The sequence below is a fragment of the Melopsittacus undulatus genome, chromosome 4 (assembly GCF_012275295.1).
Source record: "Melopsittacus undulatus isolate bMelUnd1 chromosome 4, bMelUnd1.mat.Z, whole genome shotgun sequence".
Lineage (NCBI taxonomy): Eukaryota > Metazoa > Chordata > Aves > Psittaciformes > Psittaculidae > Melopsittacus > Melopsittacus undulatus.
The window spans coordinates 36,530,583-36,551,500 of NC_047530.1; the positions used below are offsets into that span (position 1 = coordinate 36,530,583).

The 20,918-nt window shown below is 43.8% G+C and overlaps 1 protein-coding gene across 6 annotated transcripts in view; it reads right to left on the bottom strand.

The window, feature by feature from the left end:
- Positions 1-19,647, bottom strand: part of YLPM1 (YLP motif containing 1) — a 39,724-nt gene extending 20,077 nt beyond the window's left edge. For all 6 annotated transcript variants that reach the window (XR_004080561.2, XM_031048876.2, XM_031048874.2 and 3 more), the window contains exons 1-5: positions 18,564-19,647; positions 12,133-12,375; positions 11,012-11,206; positions 9,062-9,801; positions 1,414-3,783 (exon numbers count right to left, since the gene is read on the bottom strand). Coding sequence is in view for 5 of the 6 variants with exons in the window: in XM_031048876.2 (XP_030904736.2) it covers positions 1,414-3,783; positions 9,062-9,801; positions 11,012-11,206; positions 12,133-12,375; positions 18,564-19,607 (4,592 nt within the window). In the remaining variant the exon portion in view is untranslated. The remainder of the gene's footprint in view (positions 1-1,413; positions 3,784-9,061; positions 9,802-11,011; positions 11,207-12,132; positions 12,376-18,563) is intronic.
- Positions 19,648-20,918: the final 1,271 nt, after the last annotated feature.

Sequence of the window (20,918 nt, forward strand, 5' to 3'; positions counted from 1 at the left end):
GGCAATGCGAAAGTTAGGAAGCTGAAAATGCTGTTGATCCTAACTTTTGGCAAATACTGCTTTATCACACAGATTTCACAGTTACTAACCCCTGCTGAATTAATCTAACTGCACTGAAAGATCAAATTATTCAGAATAGAAGTTCTCCCTTTAAAAAATTGTTTTCCATACATTTTGGCTTGCAACTAAGGCCTTCCTCATGGGGCAGACACTTAGCAGCAGTGTTATGAGTTAAAAATCAGCTTCAGGAAAAGTGCAAAACGTCTCTGTATGTTTCAACATTGTTTAATGCAATTGTAATAATGATAACGAAACATTGCTTTTAATTGCCCACTATTTTAGTGTAAGATCTTGTTTATTAAATTAATGCCCTGTCTTTACTAGGCATCAATCCTTAGCTCTCTCTCAGTAACTCATGTATAAAATGAACCACATGAACCTCTGACTCTAAAATGTTTCCTCTTTTCCTCAGAATCTCATTCACTGAAAATAAAGAAACTCATCTCTTTTTTCTTTTTTTTCCTATGTGTGGATTGTTTTTTTGTGTTTGTTTGATAGGTTTTGTTGTAGCTTGTTTGTGGGTTTGTTGGTTTGGTGTTTGTTTCTCCAAATACATTTAATGAACCTACACCCATGCAACAAATCATGTAGGTAACATTTGAATAGACAGTATATGCTGCATTCATTCTAATATTACTAAATATACTGAGCCTGGGAATGTTTCTGATTTTTAAGAGGATACCCACTAAAGCCTTAGGGAGTCTGGCAGCTGCTTTCTAAAAGCAGGTTTGGGTGAACTCTAGCATTCATATCGTTCTGATCGTTATCACTGCTGTTATGATGATCCTCAGAACTAAAATCAACCAAACTTGACAAAATTGCTGATGATGCTGGATTTCAAACGAGGGACCATTGTAAAAAGAAAAAAAATCACATATGCTTTAATTAAAAAGTAAGCAGTATCAAAAAATTAAACAGGTCCCATTGTGTGAATTAAGAATCACATTAATGCAGATCTTGACAGATAAGTATTAAAAGCAATTACCAGTGAGCTCATCTGACAATAATAAAAAGGTTGAAAAGCAATTATCAACAAGCTCATTTGAGGATAACAAAAAGATTTGTCAAGTGAAAGGACAGAGTCTTCCCAGAAAGTAACACACAGGGAATGCCATACTCACAGGGAAAGGGACAACCATCTATTTAAGAAAAAAAAAAAAATAACAGCCCATCCACAAAAGCTGTGATGGAGATACTCCAAATAACTTGTTCCACATGAGCTCCTACTATCTATCATACTGTGGTAAAAGGAAATGAAGCCATTACAGTGTAAATAAAGGAATGAATTAGGAAAGAAGCACAATCTCCACAGAATGGGATTCCCATATGAAGTGGCAGAATCAGGCAACTCACCGAAGCATTTTGAGCTCTTGAGCAGCCTTCAGAATTATCTCGTGCTGTCTTTGGCTAAGTACCATCACTCCTCCCAAGGACTGATCAGAGTCCAGGTTTGAATCTGCTCCCAGCATATCAGAGGAATGTGGAGGTGGAGGAAGGGATGAATCTGAGTGATCATCCAAAGACCGCAGTCTGTCTCCATCATCTGGATACCACCTATCTGACAGCCGTTCTCTCTCCCAATCAGTCCTTTCAGGAACATAGTCTTGCTTCTCCCGCCATGTGTCATACCTCTCCGGATATTCTCGAATCCTCAGCTCTCCTCTTTCTCGGAGGTCTCTGTCATAATGATCTCTGCTCCTATCCTCCCTCCACCTATCTTCACGGTATCTGTCCAGGGGTGGAAGAGGTGGTAATGGTGGTAGAGGAGGGATATCCATGTCACGATTCCCCATTTCTCTGTCATCCATAGGTCTCATGTCCCAGTCTCTATCCCATTCTCTATCTACATCTTGTTCATAAATATCTGAGGATCTTCCAGTCCTATCTAGATCTCTCTCTAGTTCCCTCTCTCTTGGCCTTTTCCAGTCATCCCACCATGAATCTCGTCTGTCACGATCAGATGATAAAGGAGGTAGTGGTGGTAGAGGAGACAGTGGAGGCAATGAGTGGTGGGACTGCAACCTATCATCTCTGTCATACGCATCTACAGAATCATCCTGATAATCAGAGTTGTGATCTCTCCAGTATCGTTCTCTTTCCCAGTCATCCAATTGCTCATGCTCCAAAGAAGGGTCATCTTGACTATCTAAAGGAAATTCCTCCTGCATTCTGTCATCTTCATGACCCCAAGTACCCCCGAGTGTCTCATCCCGATGGTATGGAGGCAATTTGTCAGGGTCATCTCCTAGGTGAATGGGTTTACTCATATTACCTGTTTCAGATCTTCCTGGTTCCCTCTCACGGCTACCTGCCCTCCTGATGGGACCCCTCTCGTGGCTACCTACCTGCCTGACTGGGCCCCTCTCATGGCTATCTGCCCGCCTCATTGGGACCCTTTCTCGGCTGCCCCCCCGCCTGACAGGGACCCTTTCTCTGCTACCCGCCCGCCGCATGGGCTCCCTCTCCCGGCTACCTGCACGCCGCATGGGCTCTCTCTCCCGGCTACCTGCCCGCCTGACCAAGCCTCTCTCCCGGCTACCTGCCCGTCCCCTGTCCCGGCTGCCTGGCCGCCCAGGTAGCTCTCTGTCTCGGCTAGAGAACGCCCTCTCGTGGCTATCAGACCGTCCACTCAGGCCCCTCTCTCGGCTGCCAGACTGTCCATCTGGCATCCTCTCCCTGCTGCCTGACCGCCTATCTGGCATCCTCTCCCTGCTGCCTGCCCTCCTGAACATCCCCCTGCCACGGATAGATGCTTGCCTAGCTTGCCCTCTGCCTCTGTATACATATCCTCTGCCACGGCCATCATCCATCCTGCCCATTCCCCAACCACCGTCCATCCTTCCCATCCCTCGGCCACCATCCATCCTTCCCATTCCTCGGCCACCTCGTCCACGGCCCATTCCCCAGCCACGGCCATCCCCCTGCCCTCTGCCACGGCCATCATCCAGTCTGCCCTGGCCCCTGCCTCTGTTTACTGGTCCCTTGCCTCTATCTTCATGCATAAATGGCCCTTTCCCCAGGTTTTCTGGTCCAGGTGGACCCTGGGTGCTATCTGAAGCAATCAGCTGGCCATCTGGTGAATCCAAATCTTGATTTCCTGTTACAGGGGTAACTGCACCACCTGTTCTTGCAATACCTGATTGCAAAGCTACAGGGTTATTAGAAAGGGGTGGTGATTTCTGGTTCTGAATAGGTGGAGTAGGTGCTTTGGACTCTTCTGCTTGCTGGTTAGGATCATGTGAACTCCATGTCCACTTCTTAGGAGGGTCTGAAACAGTTTCTTTGACTTCAGGTTTGGATGGCTCCTGTTGAGTATTTGTCAAGTCCTCATCTGGCTCGACAGGAACTGCACTCTGTGCATCAGGAGTCTGTGTTCTGCTTACAGTCTGTTGATTGCCAGCTACATCTGTAAAAGGTTCTTTGTTTTCTGACTGTGAATCTGTCTGTGACTGCTGCTGCTGCTGCTGTCCTGAATGAGGCCTGGGCCCCATCCACCGTGAGCCACCAGGTCGGGAACCATGTCCATGTGATGAATTTGTTGAAGTATAAAATTGTGCTGCTGGTCCTCGTGGGATACTCCCCCATCTACTTGAAGACTGTCCATCTGTATTCTGTCTGTCAAAACGTGACCTGTATCCTTCTGAGCGCTGGGAGTCAAAACGAGGCCCTCTCTGTCTTGAGCCTTCAAATTTGTCATATCCTCTTCCTCGAGGTCCATCAAATCTATAGACAACATAATGGAAATTTTACTCAAATGGACATGTCAAATTAAAATTATCTAAAAGAAAATTTCACACACATCCCTAAGTCACTTCTAACTGATTAATTCAGTGTGCCTTAGGATCAGTCCCTACTGAACCAGTGCAGAAGGACAGACACATGTTCTTCAATTCAATATTGTCCACTGAAGACCAGTTTTAAGCCACTTACAGATTAAGTAACCCTAAAAGGAAATTTGGCTTAAATCTCTCAGGACTGAAACTTGGCTGACAAAGATGGCAAACTCATTTGTAAAAGCTTTCAACTTTTGTTTAATGGAACAATCAACAATTCTTGTTGAACTCGTGTTTTGATAGTATGCAAAAAGCCTACCTACCTATGTGATGAATGACATCTAGAAAAAACCTTTAAATACAGATCCTTTTAGAAAGGGCAACAAACTGTGATATCACCCAGTTACATGAAAGATAATATGTCTAAACAAATTATATTCTTATTGCATCACTTTTAAAATTCCTTTTGAGAACACCTACAACTGTTATTGCTTGAATATCAGGATATAGGTCAGGCAAACTAATGACGAACAATTCATGCAGAAGTATTTAGCAAGGTTGATCTAGAAAAAAAACGATCTCTAGGCATATGCTCAAATACTAACATATATAATAGACCAGAACTAATCAAATTACACAAAATAGGAACCCCTGTCTGAAGTCAAGTTCCTTGGATAATTGAGATTCATAGTTCTGTCCCACTGGTTGGGGTCAGGAAGACCAAAACATGACTGGAGCTGGACTTTGCAAGGGTCACAGAGTGGTAAGAAGGGCTTCTATAAGTACATCAGCCAGAAAATGAAGGTCAAAGAAAGCATGCCTCACCCTCGATGAATATGAATGGCAAAATGGCAACAATGGACAAGACGCCTGGGGTATTCAACCACTTTTTTTGCCTCAGTCTTCACTGGCAACCCCTCCTCCCCTACCTCATGAATGGATGGACCACAAGACAGGGACTGGGGGAGCAAAGTCCCTCTCACTGTAAGCAAAGATCAGGTGTGTGACCACCTGAGGAACCTGACCATGCCTATGTCTACAGGATCTGAGGGGATACATGCCAGAGACCTGAGGAAACTGGCTGATGTAGTAGCCAGGCTGCTCACCAGGATATCTGAAAAGTCATGGCACTCAGGTAAAGTACCCAGTCAATGACTGGAAAAGGGGAAATACTGCACCCATTTTTAAAAATGGAAAAAAGGAAGATCCAAGGAACTACTGATCTGTCAGTCTCACCTCTATGTCTGGGAGGATCCTCATAGAAGCTAAGCTAAGGGACACAGAGGACAGAGAGGTGATCTGAGACAACCAGCATGGCTTCACAAAAGGGAAGTCCTGCCTGGTCAACATAGTGGCCTTTCATGATGGTATGACTACATCAGTGGACAAGGGAAGAGTTACGGATGTCACCTATCTAAACTTCTGTAAAGCCTTGGATATGGTCCACCATAACATCCTTCTCTTTAAATTGGAAAGATATGGATTTGATGGATAGGACTGTTTGGTGGATGAGGAATTGGCTGAATGGTTGCATTGATAGGGTAGCAGTGAATGGCTCAATGTCCAGATGGAGGCTGGTGACAAGTGGTATTCCTTCAGAGCCTGTATTAGGACCAGTACTGTTCAATAAGTTCACTGATTACATGAGACAGTGGATTGAGTGCACCCTCAGAAAGTTTGACAATGACACCAAGCTGAGTGGTGCAGTTGACATACCTGAAGGATGGGATGCCACCCAGAAACACCTGGACAGGCTTGAGAAGTAGGCGTATGCGTACCTCATGAGGTACAACAAGGCCAAGTGCAAGGCAAGGCCAAGTCCTGCACCTGGGTTGGGCAACTTCTGGATCAAGACAAGCTGAGGGATGAAGGAATTCAAAGTGACCCTGTAGAGAAGGATTTGGGGGGTGCTGGCAGATGAAAAGAGGGACATGAGCTGGCAGTGTGCGCTCGTAACTCAGAAAGCCAATCCATATCCTGGGCTGCATCAGAAAGAAGCACAACCAACAAGTCAATGGAGGTGATTCTCCCCCTCTACTCTGCTCTGGTGAGACCTCACCTGGAGTACTGCATCCATATCTGAAGTCATAGAATCATAGAATAGTTAGGATTGGAAAGGTCCTTAAGATCATCTAGTTCCAACCCTCCTGCCGTGGGCAGGGACAGCTCACACTAAACCATATCACCCAAGGCTTCATCCAACCTGGCCTTGAACACTGTCAGGGATGGAGCATTCACAACCTGCCTGGGCAACCCGTTCCAGTACCTCACCACCCTCAAAGTAAAGAATTTCTTCCTTATATCAAATCTAAACCTCTGCTGTTTAAGTTTCAACCCGTTACCCCTTGTCCTGTCACTACAGTCCCTAATGAAGAGTCCTTTTCCAGCATCCCTGTAGGCCCCCTTCAGATACTGGAAGGCTGCTATGAGATCTCCATGCAGCCTTCTCTTCTCCAGGCTGAACAGCCCCAACTGTCTCAGCCTGTCTTCATACAGAAGGTGCTCCAGTCCCCTGATCACCCTCATGGCCCTCCTCTGGACTTGTTCCAACAGTTCCATGTCCTTTTTATGTTGAGGACACCAGAACTGCACACAATACTCCAAGTGAGGTCTCACGAGAGCAGAGTAGAGTCCTCAGTACAGGAAAGATACTGACCTGTTTTAGCAGGTCCAGAGGAGGGCCACAAAGATGACAAGATGGATGGAGCACCTCTCCTATGAGAAGAGGCTGAGAGAGTTGGAATTGGTCAGTCTGGAGAGGAGAAAGCTCTGGAGAAACCTTATTGCAGCTTTTCAATAATTAAAGCGGGGGGGGGGGGGCTACAAGAAAACTTGGAACAGACTTCTTAGTATGCCTTCTTGAGATAGGACAAGGGGTAATGGTTTTAAACTAAAAGAGGAGAGATTCATACTAGATAAAATGAAGAAATTTTTTACAATCAGGGTGGTAAAATACTGGTCCAGATTGCCCAGAGAGGTGGTAGATGTGCCACCCCTGGAAACAGTTAAGTCAGGTTGGGATGGGGCTCTGAGCAACCTCATCCAGATGAAGATGTCCCTACTCACTGCAAGGAGAGGTTGGACTAGATGACCTTTGAAAGACCCTTCTATCTCAAACTATTCTATCATTCTGAGGATATTCACTACCACCTAGTTAGCAACAGTGGTTGACTTGTTGCAGAATTTACTGTTTCAATGAGCAATTTACAAAACAGGATTGTTTATACAACCTCAAATAATTTTAATAATTCTGATAAATTATCACAGCAAACTCCCTTTCTGTGGGGTGGGAGCATGTCAAGATGAATAGGAAGAAAATAAAAAAAAGAAGAAATTACCAAGTGCAGTGGCACGAATACTGACACTGGAGGGATCAACCTTTACAGGGAAGGTATAACTAGAAGGTTGTGTGTAAGACACACTTCATCCCCAAAACTCTGAAAATTAGTTTAAGCCAGTTCTTCAGAATTTCTTGAGAAAAGTTAATTGCTGAAAAGAGATAAAGGGTGTGTGTGTCTTTTTATAGGTCTAGTCATTACCTGATACTTTCTAGCTGGGATGGCAGCATGTAACACACAACATTTTTACCTTATCCCAAGTTCAGTTAAAAATTTGTTAGGATTCTCTGTTCTACTAACTACACTGAGAAGAGACTGCAAATAGATTTTTGGGAAATCCTTGATAAAACCCTAGAATGGTCATGCAATCACAATATAGGAATGCGCAAAGATTACAGTTTTAATTAAATAGCATAAGTACCAGAGCTCCTGTACTCTATAATTTTTTTTTATTATTCATAGCCTATCATTGCACACCACTAACTAATGCATACAAAAGACATCCGGTTAATCTTGAAAACAGTCTGATCAGAACTTTACATCCATCTGTTCCCCAGGCCCAGAAACAACACTTAAAAAAACCCCCAAAACATTAGAAGGTAGAAAATTATTCAAAGTTATATATATGTATATATATATACACACACATATATATAAATAAAAACTACATTACTAGAAGTTAATGAATTATTATTCATGAATGATCACTTTGGAAGCAAAGAGAAGGGAAATAAACATGAAGGTATGATTGTAAAGACTAGTAGAGCATGCAAGGATAGAAACAATTGAAAAGAGCAACACTGATTCAGTAAGCATCACAACAACTTGTCTTGAACTAATGATGAGATTGAACAGATGTTTTTGCAACCTGATATGATATCAAGTATGAAAGTAAAACATTCCAAACCCAAGAACTTGGATTAAACCATACAGCGGTATAAAACCATAAAAATCCCACAGAACACTAGCTTTTAGAACAGTTTTACATTCAGGCAACAGGCCTTCCATCTGATAAAATGCAGGCTTAATTTAGAACAAACCGAATCTTATCAAGAGATAAAGACAGCAACCTTCACAACCAAGGCCATCATGATGTAATGCAAAATCAAAATTGGCAAAGAATCCTAATGATAGGATCTTAAGGCTCAAATCTTTACCTCTTTCCCTCTCTCTTGTTTATAGTTTTTTGAATGAGAAGTAATGCTACATGTGTAGAAAACCACTGATTTGCACTAAAGACCTCTCTTATCAAACAGCCTATGGAAAAGTGCACTAAATAGGGCAATCATATAGCTGCAGAATTCTCACACTAGAAGTTAATGTACTAATGAACAACTCTGAATTTTCATTTCTTTCTGCAATAAACATTGGTTTACAAAGAATATTTTTTTATTGTTTCTAAAATATAAGTAGCATCTTAATTACCAGTAATTAGCTATGTTAGTATATTCAACTGAATATATGTATGAATACTTTCCTGAATCCTTTTTGTAAGGCCTACATTAAAATGCTACCATATAAAAACAGTCCTTTAACAGTTTTGCTTTAGATTTTCCTAAACTGTGTTCCAAATATCACAGAGGAAATGCTGGAAACTTAGATCACTTTTCATATAGGATCATTCTTTCAAGTGTGAGTTATCACACTTTCTATTACTAGAAAAAAAGTATTCTGCTCTAGATAATGCTCAAGTGAAAGGCATCAGTCCTTGCTTTAATAAGATAAATACAGAGCATGGTGTGTACGCATTAAAAACAAAACCTTCATCAACCAACCACACTTCACAAAACCTCAGGAAGAGTTGAGAGTAAGATATATGCTTAATTTTTTAACATATCACTGAACATCTTGTAGCCTGGAACATGTATAAGTCAACAAAACCACACTTACCTAGGGCCTCTGGGGCCTTCAAAACGTGCTGATCTGGGAGGATCTGGAAGCAATCCACCTGTTCTCACAGGTTTATCCTGCATGGTAGGTGCATGCGTTGAAGACGCTGAAGTGGCTTTTGGTTCCCCACAGCCTTGCTCAGATGAAATAGAAACAGTTTGTTTACTAAGATGAGCTTGAGGCTTTCCGTGGTCTGAAGAGCCAAAGGATGAACTTACTTGAGAATGATAAGGTGAATAGACAGTTGAACTAGCCATTTTTGATGCATAGGTACCCGGGGTGGGAAGCAGAGCTGGCCTTGGTGTCTCAGTGGACTGACTGCCTTGAGAACTGGATCCAGAAGGGACAGCAGAATTAGATAACTGAGAAACAGAAGAGAGAGGTGGGGGGACCAGTGGAGGCGTAGTGGAAGGTAAAGTTGGAGGCATAATAGGAATGCCACCTTGACTGGTTTGTGAATATGGAACAAATGGAGGTGGCAGCGAAACATTTGCGGGATACTGATTCTTCAGATTTTGAAGTGAGCTCACTTTCTCTTGCAGATGGGACTGAGTGACCTTCATTTGTTCATCCCATGCCTTCCACTGTTTCTCATACTCTTGAAGCTGGTCTTTGTGAGGGTAGGTTTGAAGCTGGTGCTGCCACTGTTGGTTCATTGATCGCTCCCAATCTTTATGAAGCTGTTGGAACTGTTTTTGCTGTGCCTCATAATGTCGCAGCTGCATATCCACTGACATTGTCTGCAACAACAAGAAAAGAATAGCTTCAAAATACCACTTAGTTATTTTCAGAGCCACATATTTCAGTATCATTTGTAAACATAACTCCTGACCTGGGCAGAAGCTTGAAAAAGAACTAGACTGAAACAAAAGCGAACACCAGCTGTGATGTCTAATGTCATTGTGACAATTTATACATTTTATGACTAGAGGACATTTATACATAGAAGGCACTTTTTTTTTAAACAGGACAGCTGAAGAAAGCTATAATCAAAATGTTCCAAGCTCTATTATTACTGGATGCTAACAAAGGCTAAAGCACAAATCAATCTTCACACTTTCAGTATACACAGTATGTGGCTATTTCTCAAGATTTCAGTTTCTGCTATCGATTCCCTCATAGTTGCTTCCACTTTCTGCAATTATTTTTCCCTAAGCCTTTGCCAGATGTTCTTTTTTGCACAATGAAGCTGCTTGCAATGAGGTACCTCTTTCACTATGTTTAGATACAGGTCCTAATATCTACAGCTTAATCTTGTCTGAGATTTTTAAGGTTCACACTTAATAGCTTTTGGGGTTCTCAGACAAGCAGATGCTTGTTTAAGCAGATGTTCTGGCAGATGCTACGAAGAAATGCTTAATGTACAAACTCTGCTAACCCAGGAAAAGCTGACTCAATTCTCTAATACAGTAACCAACTTCTAGTTAAACACTTAAAGTTGCGACACTGATATAATGATATACATAATGTGGGATAGTGATTTCCTTAATACTTTAACTTGTATTTTTGGTATCCAAGTTTACTTCGCTGTAACTATTTATTTTTGTACTGCACCGTGTTGTAAAAGAGAAGCACTTCATGCAATCATCTGTTTACCTTTCCTTTCTTTTGAACTGTTTCTCCAGCAGTAAAATATTCAGAGTTGAGTAAATTCAATACTGTGTTCAGCTTTGCTCCTGTATCACCCAGGTATGTCAGAAAAACCTTATGACAAATGTAAAGTCTTGTATTTCTCGTCCTACTGAAACTTCATTACCATCTGCTAATTGCTTTCTCATTTTGAAGCCAACTGACAGTAGGAAAAGGGGATACAGACTTCTATCCAAGCAGCAAAAGGAGCTAGACAAATGAGCCAACCATGACAAATTGTTCAAGTACTTGTTTCCCAGCAGACCACACGTACTAGGTCACCCAGGAAGTATGCTAAACACCATCTCCTTAGTGTTTCACCTGTAAGTGTGGAGGCTGTTGCATGATCTGTTGATACTGCTGCACCATCTGCTGCAGCTGGGCATGCTTCTGCATTATTCTTTGATACTGAAATCCAACCCGCTGATGGGGTTGCTGCTGCCATTGAGCTGCTGCTGCCTGCAATTGCTGCAATCTCAAATCTTCCTCAGGGTCATCAGGAGGTTCAATATTGAGCTACGGAAAAAGACAAATGCTATAAATAAAGGAAAGCTCCTTCTGCCAGAAGAAAAGCACACTTGTTCACTACCCGGTTTACAAGAACTTTCTCAGTGTTCGTTATTTTATCACTCTGTATTTCAGAGTTTTAGCCACCCACAGCTTCTGGAAGGCTGATTTTTATTTCATTTATTTTTAATGTGATTAATCTAAAGGTTAGGTTGATGGCAATTATGGTATTAATTCTTACAGAAACTACCTACAGGAAAGTGATTAAGGCAGATCTGTTATCTGTTTCTCACAACAAATACAATGAGACAACAGTGTATTTTCATGATGAAGTGAAGTAACTCTGAGTGCATTATTTTTGCCACTTGGTAGGAACCCACACACTGCAAGTTAAAGGAGAGCACATGCTGCAGGGTCATCTACTACTCTACAGTAATCTGTTCAAAACATCAATTATGACCTACATCCATTCTGTAGTAACCGTTATTAGGCATGCTGACAAAAATATTCTGTGCAGTTCTTAGCTTTTAGACAAACTATAACACACAGAGAGGAGGAGAGCCAGAACTGACAAACTGCCAGAAAGGAATTAAGAAACAGTGTCTTAAAGATAGTATTCGTCATCCACTGAGCACTTGATTTTGCACTTAGGTATCACAAAGTGTTTCCCACAAAGATGAGGACCCTGGTGAAGGTGTGAGTGAGTCAAGCTTGGACTCACTCGCTGCATGTGTGGATGACTATGTAAGTCTACATGCAAAGCGTGTATTTTTACTTTTTTTAATTGATGCAGCTTAGCAAATGTTCTTTTAAGATTGCTGTACCATATTTCATTGTTGTTACATAGCATACCTAAGAATTTTATGGTATTATTTTCCTGTTTCTTTATCCCATCTAGCACAACAAATGGAGTGGCATCACTTTACGAAGTCTACCTGAGTTTCAGTGGATGTGAGAGAAGACTCATCTTCTTTGGAAGCTGGAGGCAGGGATTCATTAAGCGAGGGAGGTTCAGACTGCTGAGTTGAAGCACTCATTTTCCCTTCTTCAGACTTTGCTCTCTGCTCAGATGCATCCTTCCCTACTGGGCCTTTCATTTGCTGCTGTCCCTGAGCATGGGCCTTTGCCCTTTGCTGCAGGCTAAGCAAGTGCTGCTGGTACCAGTATTGCTGCTGTTCCTACAATAGACAGAAAATTTCTGAGATGGCTTTCAGGGAAAAAACATGAAAATTAATTCATGATAGTCAATAGAATTATACTCTAGAAAAGTTTTAGAATATGCTTTGAAGGAAACTTCACTTCATCATCAACAGTATTACAATGGATGTCAGATGACTGACTCAGAATTCAGAAACCACTACGTAAGGCATAGTATCCACAGGACAATTTATTTCCTACCTCAAAGTGCTTACAGCTAAGGAGAACAATAATGAAAAGCAGAAAGGTGGCCAATAATAAGCCAAATTACTGACATGTGGTAAGTACCATACTTACTATTTTCAGTGCTTTTTACTCCTAACAACAATAATACATTAATAATTAATGATAGGATAACTCATATTAATTAATGCTATACATTATATTAATATAATATTACATTACTGCATTAATATAACAACTTCTATATTAATGAATATAGGAGTTATCTCATTAACAACAATAGGTACTTATTATAAAACTAATAGATAAAATGAAGGGAAAATGTAGGGCAAGTATGAGTAAGGAAGCAATAAAGAGGAAAAGGAGGAAATGTACAAAAAAAGATTAAGAGGACCAAGAGAAAACACAGACATCAAGCGGAGTGACAACTACTCCTAAGAAATTGTGGTGAAGACATTTGAATAAAGGCCATGGAAAGGGGAAAGAACCACCAGAACCAGCATATAGTAAGGATTATTTATCACTCGGATTCCCATTAATTCTGGTTCATTCAGTACCTGAAGAGGTAAATAGGTATGGCTGCACCCAAAAAATTATCCAGTTAAGAAGTGATTGAGCTTTCAGTTTTAAACATTTCAGGCTATAATCTGGCCAGATGACAGTAGCTTTAGAGCAATGCAAGCTGCCAGCAACAGAAAGAATAAAAAACTAAAGTATCTCAACATACATAACAGAAGACTAAAGGTAAGTATTTCAACACTTAACTGGTCTTGTATCTTGGAGAACTGAATAGCAACCAACAGTTCTGTATCTCTTCCAATACAAGAAACACCAGACATCAAATTGGACTAGCTTTGTGCTACTAGAGTCCCTGCCGGAGACCACTGCAGGGGCTAAAACTTTGTGGATCCAAGACACACCTCCATAAACTCATAGAAGAAAAATCTACAGATTTTAAAAATAATGACACCAGTTGCAGCTAAGAGAGCTCCTATATTTTAGGGAATTAAGTTTTTCTCTTAGCATCTGCTTTTAGTCACTGTCAAAGACAGAATGACAAAATATTGTACTTTTAGTCTGACCTAGTATAACCATTTCTGTGCTCTGATGTCAACTCCACCACCTCTGAGAATCTGTAACTACTCTACATCTTTCATATCCTCTGTTCTTCCATGCAAGAAACTACACCTATACAAAGCCCACTCAGAAACACATAAGAATCAAAAAAATACAGGTATTTTAAAACAGAAATATGACAACAACACAGTGGTAGGTGCTGCCTCACAAGATTTCTCAAAACTGAAGCACTCTGCCTATCTTAAAACAGGTTTAAAGGAAGTACAACCTTCCTCCAAAATCCTACCTCACTGTGGTAGTGCACCCTCCTATCCAACCCCTCATGTCCCATTCTCTGGGCTGCTCCAGAGTCTCAGGAATTCCCATCAGGCCTTGGCCTTTGTGTAATGAGTTTGGTGGTGAAGTGTCTCTTAACTATATCAGAAAATCTTGCATGGCTAAGAATGGAGGCACTGATCATTCCAGGGACTCCTGTTCCCTGGCTAAGGTGGGAAGCAAGATCATGGATAATGAGTCATCCTCTGACAGCTTTACAACACTCCTTCCCAAACTGCAGACTGAATGGAATGGTACTACTGCTACTGGATTTCTGCTTCTAGTAACTACCAACTCGATTGTGGCCAGGATGGAAATTTACTAATGATTAAAGACAATCATCCTGTGACCCTATAAATAGTGGTCCTAAGTGAGGCCCTCTGAGCAATCCCGCTGAGTGTGATGTCCATCAGAGGTTGCAGACTCTCAAGTTTGCGATAATCAGAGGCCAAAAGATGTAACCTGGGCTGAAGGCCCCCACTCCTTGAGACTTGACCCTTACCCACTGAGAAATGCTAATCATTAGATGTGAACATTTCTCTGACTCAGAGGATTTAACAGGTATACCTTTATATGTCTTTACATATGTGTGTGCATATATGTGTGTATAGATTGTTATACAGATTGTAGTGAATTCCATTGACTCACTTTATAACATCCACCTTATAACTGCAAACTACTGCTAAACAACAGTTGTAACCCTTTAGATGCATACTGTTGACTTAAGTCTGAGATTAAGACTAGACCCAGCTGCACCTAAACTCCATCAGGAGTTTATAAAGGAAGGGGGTCTATTCTGAACCTCATGACTCAATGGGAGGGTCTCCCTTACCCTTTTCACCTTTGCTCTCTACACAAATCTTTCTAGCTTGACTCTACTTTGGGTTTCCTTTATATATTGCATTAGACACAAACCACTGACGAAGCCCGAGACTACAGGGGCATGTAAGCTCCATCAGGAGCTCTGAAAGCAAGGTGGTCTATTCTGAACCTCATGACACCATGGAAGTGTATCCCTTACCCTTAGTGCCTTCAGTCTCTATCAATCATCTTTAGCTCAATTTTACCTTGTCTTTCCTTTGTATGTTTCATCCATATAATAAGTAATACAGCGAACCTTGCCATTGAATTCTGTTAAGTTGTGCCTTTATAAATCATATTAAAAATTGCTAGTACCTTTGATGGGCATTCATTGAGTGACCCTAGACAACTCATTTCACAACACACGCTCAAGTGTGTAGCAATGTTTTGTATTGGTAGTGTTTAAAAAAAAATACTTCTGCAAAACTGTAACTTGGAGATGAGGTCAATGAAAGGAGAAGCCATGCTTCTTGGACATTATGCTGATCCTGCAATAACTCCTGCCAGGAACCTTTAACAAGAATCTGACTCAGAAGAGATGTCATGGCTTTGGGTGGAAGATGTGCACCCACACTCCAGCATGGACAGTCTCAGAAACCTTCAACAACATGCTGTAGTAAGTGTAACTTCCAACACCAGGAAGGAGCAGACATCCCCAGCTATGCAAAAGCTTAATCAATTATTCCTCTCAGAAGGCATTATAAGGTGATTTACCACGACAGTGCTGGATGCTATGCTTGGTGAGCTCTGCTCTGCTGCCACAAAATTGCTGCCTTCATGGATCTGTGTTGTTTCCTCCTCATTCTACCAATTGGACAAAAGGCTAAAACTCATAATATGACCAGAATTTCACACAAAGAGCTATGGTAATACCCTGCCACCCATTTTTTTTGCAGCAGCAGAAGTCAGTGACACAGGTATTTGTGGGTTCTATCTGAAAAGCATGAAAAAGTGGAAAGGTAGATTTCTGAGCATAGTCAGAGCACAACAGAAGTGTTACAGTAGAAAATTCCTGATGGCAAAAAGTTCAGTTATTTGAGTGTTCATCTCCTCACAACGACTGTCATACTTCAAGTTCAGTTACAATCTTCAAACCCAAGGAATACACCAGCATCAACATATGCCTTTTTTCCACCTTTGGCTGACCAAAAGACTCAGCCTGTTACGTAGTACACGCAATACTGAAACCAGCACCATAAGCTCCTGATCACAGGACACATCACCAAAAATGTTACTGCTCAGCCAATGCCACAAGACTACATCAAAATGAATTCAGATGACCCTACACAGAAACATAATGCTTATTTTGAGAGACAACTTGGTTCTTTCTTGGTAAAGTTAGCAAAGAATTCTTTAGGACCCTATATGAAACAAAGGAGGATTTTAAAGAATGAATTAGTCTGCTAAAAGGTGAAATGATAAAGCTAAGGTAGCTTTAACAGATGTAGATAAGTGCATATTTAAGGGTACAGGTCCACTCATACATACTTGTTTACTACTGTCAATAAATTGCAGCATATGGTACTCAAATATCAGATGAAGCATTATTTAAACACTATGGGTGTTTTAACAGGACTTGACAAAAGATGCCTCTGATAATATAAAAATACAAAAATCCAGCAATTTAGTCTAACGGTACAGCCATGTATGAAGCTACTACACTGTATTTGTAATATTATCAAGGCAAAGAGCGGTATCTTATTTTTAGACAGGAAAGGGAAACAATAAAACATGAACTCAAGGCAAATTGCATAATAATTTCTGTTAAGAGAAAAATACTGATCTATTTGGCTGCAACCACTGTTACTGTGGGTTGAGAAGAAAGAATTGTTTTCCATTACCAGTTTAAACAAAGGCGTAATAGGATCTTATAAATGACAAATTACAGTATTTCTCTCATTGGCTTTTAAGATCACTAGCAAGAAAGCATCACTATGCTTTGCTTTTCCTATTCCTATTGTGTAAGGACTTGTTGCTCCAAATCCTGTCCCATTTTACAGCCTAAAATAGCCAAAATGGTATCAGTTACAACAAATTTATGATCAGCAATGTACCAGATCCCTTTTGAATTAATGCTGAATTGTGCATGAGAGTAAAAAACTACTCAAGACAGAAGCAGTTTGTATAAACACTCATAAACCAGACCATGGAAACTTCAGCAGTATTTTGCTTCTTTATGTGTGCACCACAATACTACATTACTTATGACTCTTCTGGAAAGAGAGTGGTGAAAGAACAATTCAATGACATGAATGAAACTTCAGGCTACATAAGGCGAGAGGAGTTACAGTTCACTGCTCAACCTTGACTTCAATAATTTAAGAAGTCAGCCAGCAGCCTTAGTACCAAATGAACATCACTTTCTAGGCCTGATTTTTTATGGTTTTGGCATTAAAAAATTTAATAAGTCCCACCCCATCACTATAAGAGATGAACTAGCAGTGTCCAAAACCTTTGTAAGATTACATTAATGAACTGAAAGCACCACTTTGCCAGGCAGTGATCAGTTACATGGTGCAAACTTTAAAATGGTACATTCCCAAACCTATTCAGGTACTGGAACGAAGCTTTAATGGAGACAATTAAAAAGGTGTCCCAATAACTAAGAAATTTAAAGTGTCACTGACTTCAACATAACAAAACGCGATTTTTGTAAACTTAGTTTCAAATCAGAATTCCCAGATCAATTTGCCAAAAAATAGAGGTCTTTAAATCAAGTCAATTTAAAGCATGCACTTCAGCTTTGTTCTTCTTGCAGCTGGATCTCTACAAGCCGATCCTAAAACCATGCAAGACTCAATGAATCTGAGTGACCTGTACACGTAGCTAAGGGTCTTTGTGCATGCTTAATCTTAAGCAACATAATTGTCCCTATCTTAATGCATATAAATGGTCACATCACAGTCACCAGAACTGCTTGCATTTAGGAAGTGAAGCATGGGAACATTTTGCAGGCATTTTGGCTCTAGTGTACATGTAAAAGGCACATAGCATTAACAATAAGAATATTCTTCACCTCAAAAGCATTTCAGAGCATCTTCCTACAACGTCCCATACAATTTTATACTGGAAGATCGAGCACGTGTAGGACAAAACTTGTAAGTAAGGGGCAACTAAGTACTATGACAGAAGAACTTTTGCAGCTTTAACTGCATGTGGAAAGATTAAAATAGTCACAATTCTGCACTGATCAGACAGACAACTGAAAGACAACCCTATGAGAAAACTAAATGAAGAAATCACTGACGACAATAGACACTGATCCTGCAACATGCCACAAGCAAACAGACTGTTGCATCTCGCAATGGGCTAGATGAAGTCAACAGAGAATTGATGCAGGTCATCCACGGGCTGTGCTTTGGAAAACAACTCTCCAGGGACCAATAAACTACCTAAGAAAACTGAATTCAGGCAGGAGTCAGACTTTTCCCTTCTTTTCTAGGGAAAAGACTTTTCCCTAGACTCATTTGCTTTTGAAGAATTATGGTTTCTTACATCCGTAATACCACCACCGGATTAAGAAGCATTTACCTGAACTGCCATTCCCGGACTTCCAAGGGTAGCGTTCAAGCCCTTTAAGTATTACGCAAATACGGCACGTTTGTTAACTGCCCTTACTCGGACACATTTGCAGCACTCTGTACCCGCCAATGATTAATCGCACCGCTGCCCTGCCGACTCGCCGCTGCCAGCCGGGGCCGCAAGGGCGAGCGAGGCGGGGGTGATGCCTTACCTGGGGAGTCATGGTGGAGGGATCCGGCTGCTCGGTGCCACCGGTCTCCTTGGCGGCGGCCGGCGCTGCCTCCGGCTGGGCGGGAGCGGGCAGAGGCAGGGATGTCTGGGGTGGGGGGAAATGGGAAGGCGGTGGCTTGGCCGGCGGAGGGATGGAGGGGCCCTGGCTGGGCTGCCCCGTCTGAGATGGGGAGGCCTGGGAAGGGAGCAGGTAGGGCTGGGGGTGCGCCATGTATCCCTGGGAGGGAGGCGGCAGGTAGGGCTGGGAGGCGGAGGACGGCGGGGGCTCCAGGTAGGAAGGAGGGGGCTCGGAGAAGGAGGGGGGCGGCTGGGACGCCTGAGCCCGGGACAGGTAAGGCTGGAGTGGTGGGGACTGGGCCGGGGGTGGCTGGGAGGGGGGCAGGTACGGCTCCGACTGAGGGTGCGGCAGGTAGGTCTGGGCGGGGGGCAGGTAGGCCTGGGCGGCGGGCTGCGGGGACTGCGGCGGTGAGGACAGCTCCATGTCCATGGGCACCGGCGAGGAGGGCACCGGCTCGCCCCAGTCGCCGTGCCCGCCCGGCGCTTCCTGGACATCGCGCTCCCGGCCGGCAGCGGGCGGCTTGCGAGTCGACGGCGGCGGGTCGCGGTGGGCGAACTGCTTCTGGTAGCTGCGGACCGGAGGTGGCACGGGCGGCGGCGGCTGCTGCCAGTCGCTGAAGGAGCCGGGCAGTGGCGGCGGCGGCAGCCCTGGAGGGGGCGGTCCCGGCGGCGGCGGTGGCCCCAGCAGCACGGACTGCAGCTGCTTCTGGTGCATCTGCTGAAGCTGCTGCAGCTGCGCCAGGTGCTGCTCCTGCAGGCTCAGGAACCCCGAGGTACCGGCTGGTGGAGGCGGAGGGGCGGCGGCGGCAGGCGCGGGGCCCGGCGGCGGGTAGCTGGGAAGCGGCATCGGCGGGACGGTGGGAGGCGGCACGCTAGGAGGAGGAATGGGCAGCGGCGGGGGAGGGATGGAGGTAGGCGGCGGCGGGTAGTGCCCCGCCGCCCCGTACAAGCCCCAGGCCGGGTACATGGCGGGGCCGCAGCGGAGGGACCGGAGCGCGGCGCTTCCACAGGCCGCGGCAGCGGCGGCGCGTGCGGCCCACGGCGCCTGCGCGGCGAGGCGCACCGCCCTCCTGGACAGTGGAGCACGAGAGAGGAGATAGAGTGTCGAACTACGCCCTGCCCGGTGGCCCGGCGCCTGCAGCGCTCCGCCTAGCGGACAGCTGCTGTCACTGCGGGAGGTTTCCTCTTACTGTCGGGAGGACTCGAACCGTACGGAGGGGAGCATAGAGACGGGCGGGGAGGCGAGCCTAGCGTGCCGCTCTCCGCCCGGTAGGCTCGCACGAGAGCAGGCAGACAACGCAGGGAGCGGATCATGGGTGGGGAGCTCCATTTTGTGTACGGGAACGATTAGCTGGCGGGTGCCGTCGGGTCCTGCCGCGGACCCGCAAGCAAGGTTATGGTGTCCGGGTGATTCGGGCGCGGTGGCATCCCGCAGGCTGTGGTGCTGCCGGGCAGCGCCGCCGCTGTCCTCGGTTACCCGGACGGCGGTGACGGCCATGTTTCCTCGCCTGCCCGCCGCTCCCGTGAGGGGTTGTGCCTCTGCCCGCGAGGAGCGGCGCTGGCCCGCAGAGGGGCTGCCTGTGGTGGCGGTGACCCGAAACAGAGGTGGTTCATTGTGGTGATCGAATGGTGATGTGAGTGCAGCCGAAAGGCGCACGAAGGGGCAACCTGGTGTAGTGGAAGGTAGCAAGGTGTTTGGAACTAGATAAGCTTTAAGGTCCCTTTCAGCCCAAACCGTTCTATGATCCTATGAAACTACCTCACACATTACAGAAGCAACTGCACTTAGGAGCAGGAAAGGGTTGATTTTTTCCCCCTCACTTTCTGAAGTGTAAGTTAAACGTACAAATATGTTCTGTAGCCAGTCAGCAAAGACATGCAAAGTGCTGAATTCCCATTGTTGAATCAAGACACAACGTCTTGTGCGTGTGACTTCTAGTAGCTGGGCAGCAAAGCCTAGTGGCTACTGTTCTGGTCAGCAGTTCACCGGCAATGGTGATGTCCCACTGCTTGTCCTCATTACCAGATACAGAAAACCTCAGCAATTTTTGTCATGTTCAATCTGTAGTTCATGGCTGGTGAATCAAGCAGCCATGGCCAGTGGAGAAAGGCAGGTATGGAGGAAAAGTCCACAACCTTTCCAGTCAGGAGAAAAGTCAGAAACACACACACACACACACAAAGTTAGGTAGAGCAAAAGCTTTGTCCTCTCTATTGGAAAAGCTGGAGCTTCTGTTAATTTGTTGATAAATTGCAGGGAATCCACAGCGGTGATACA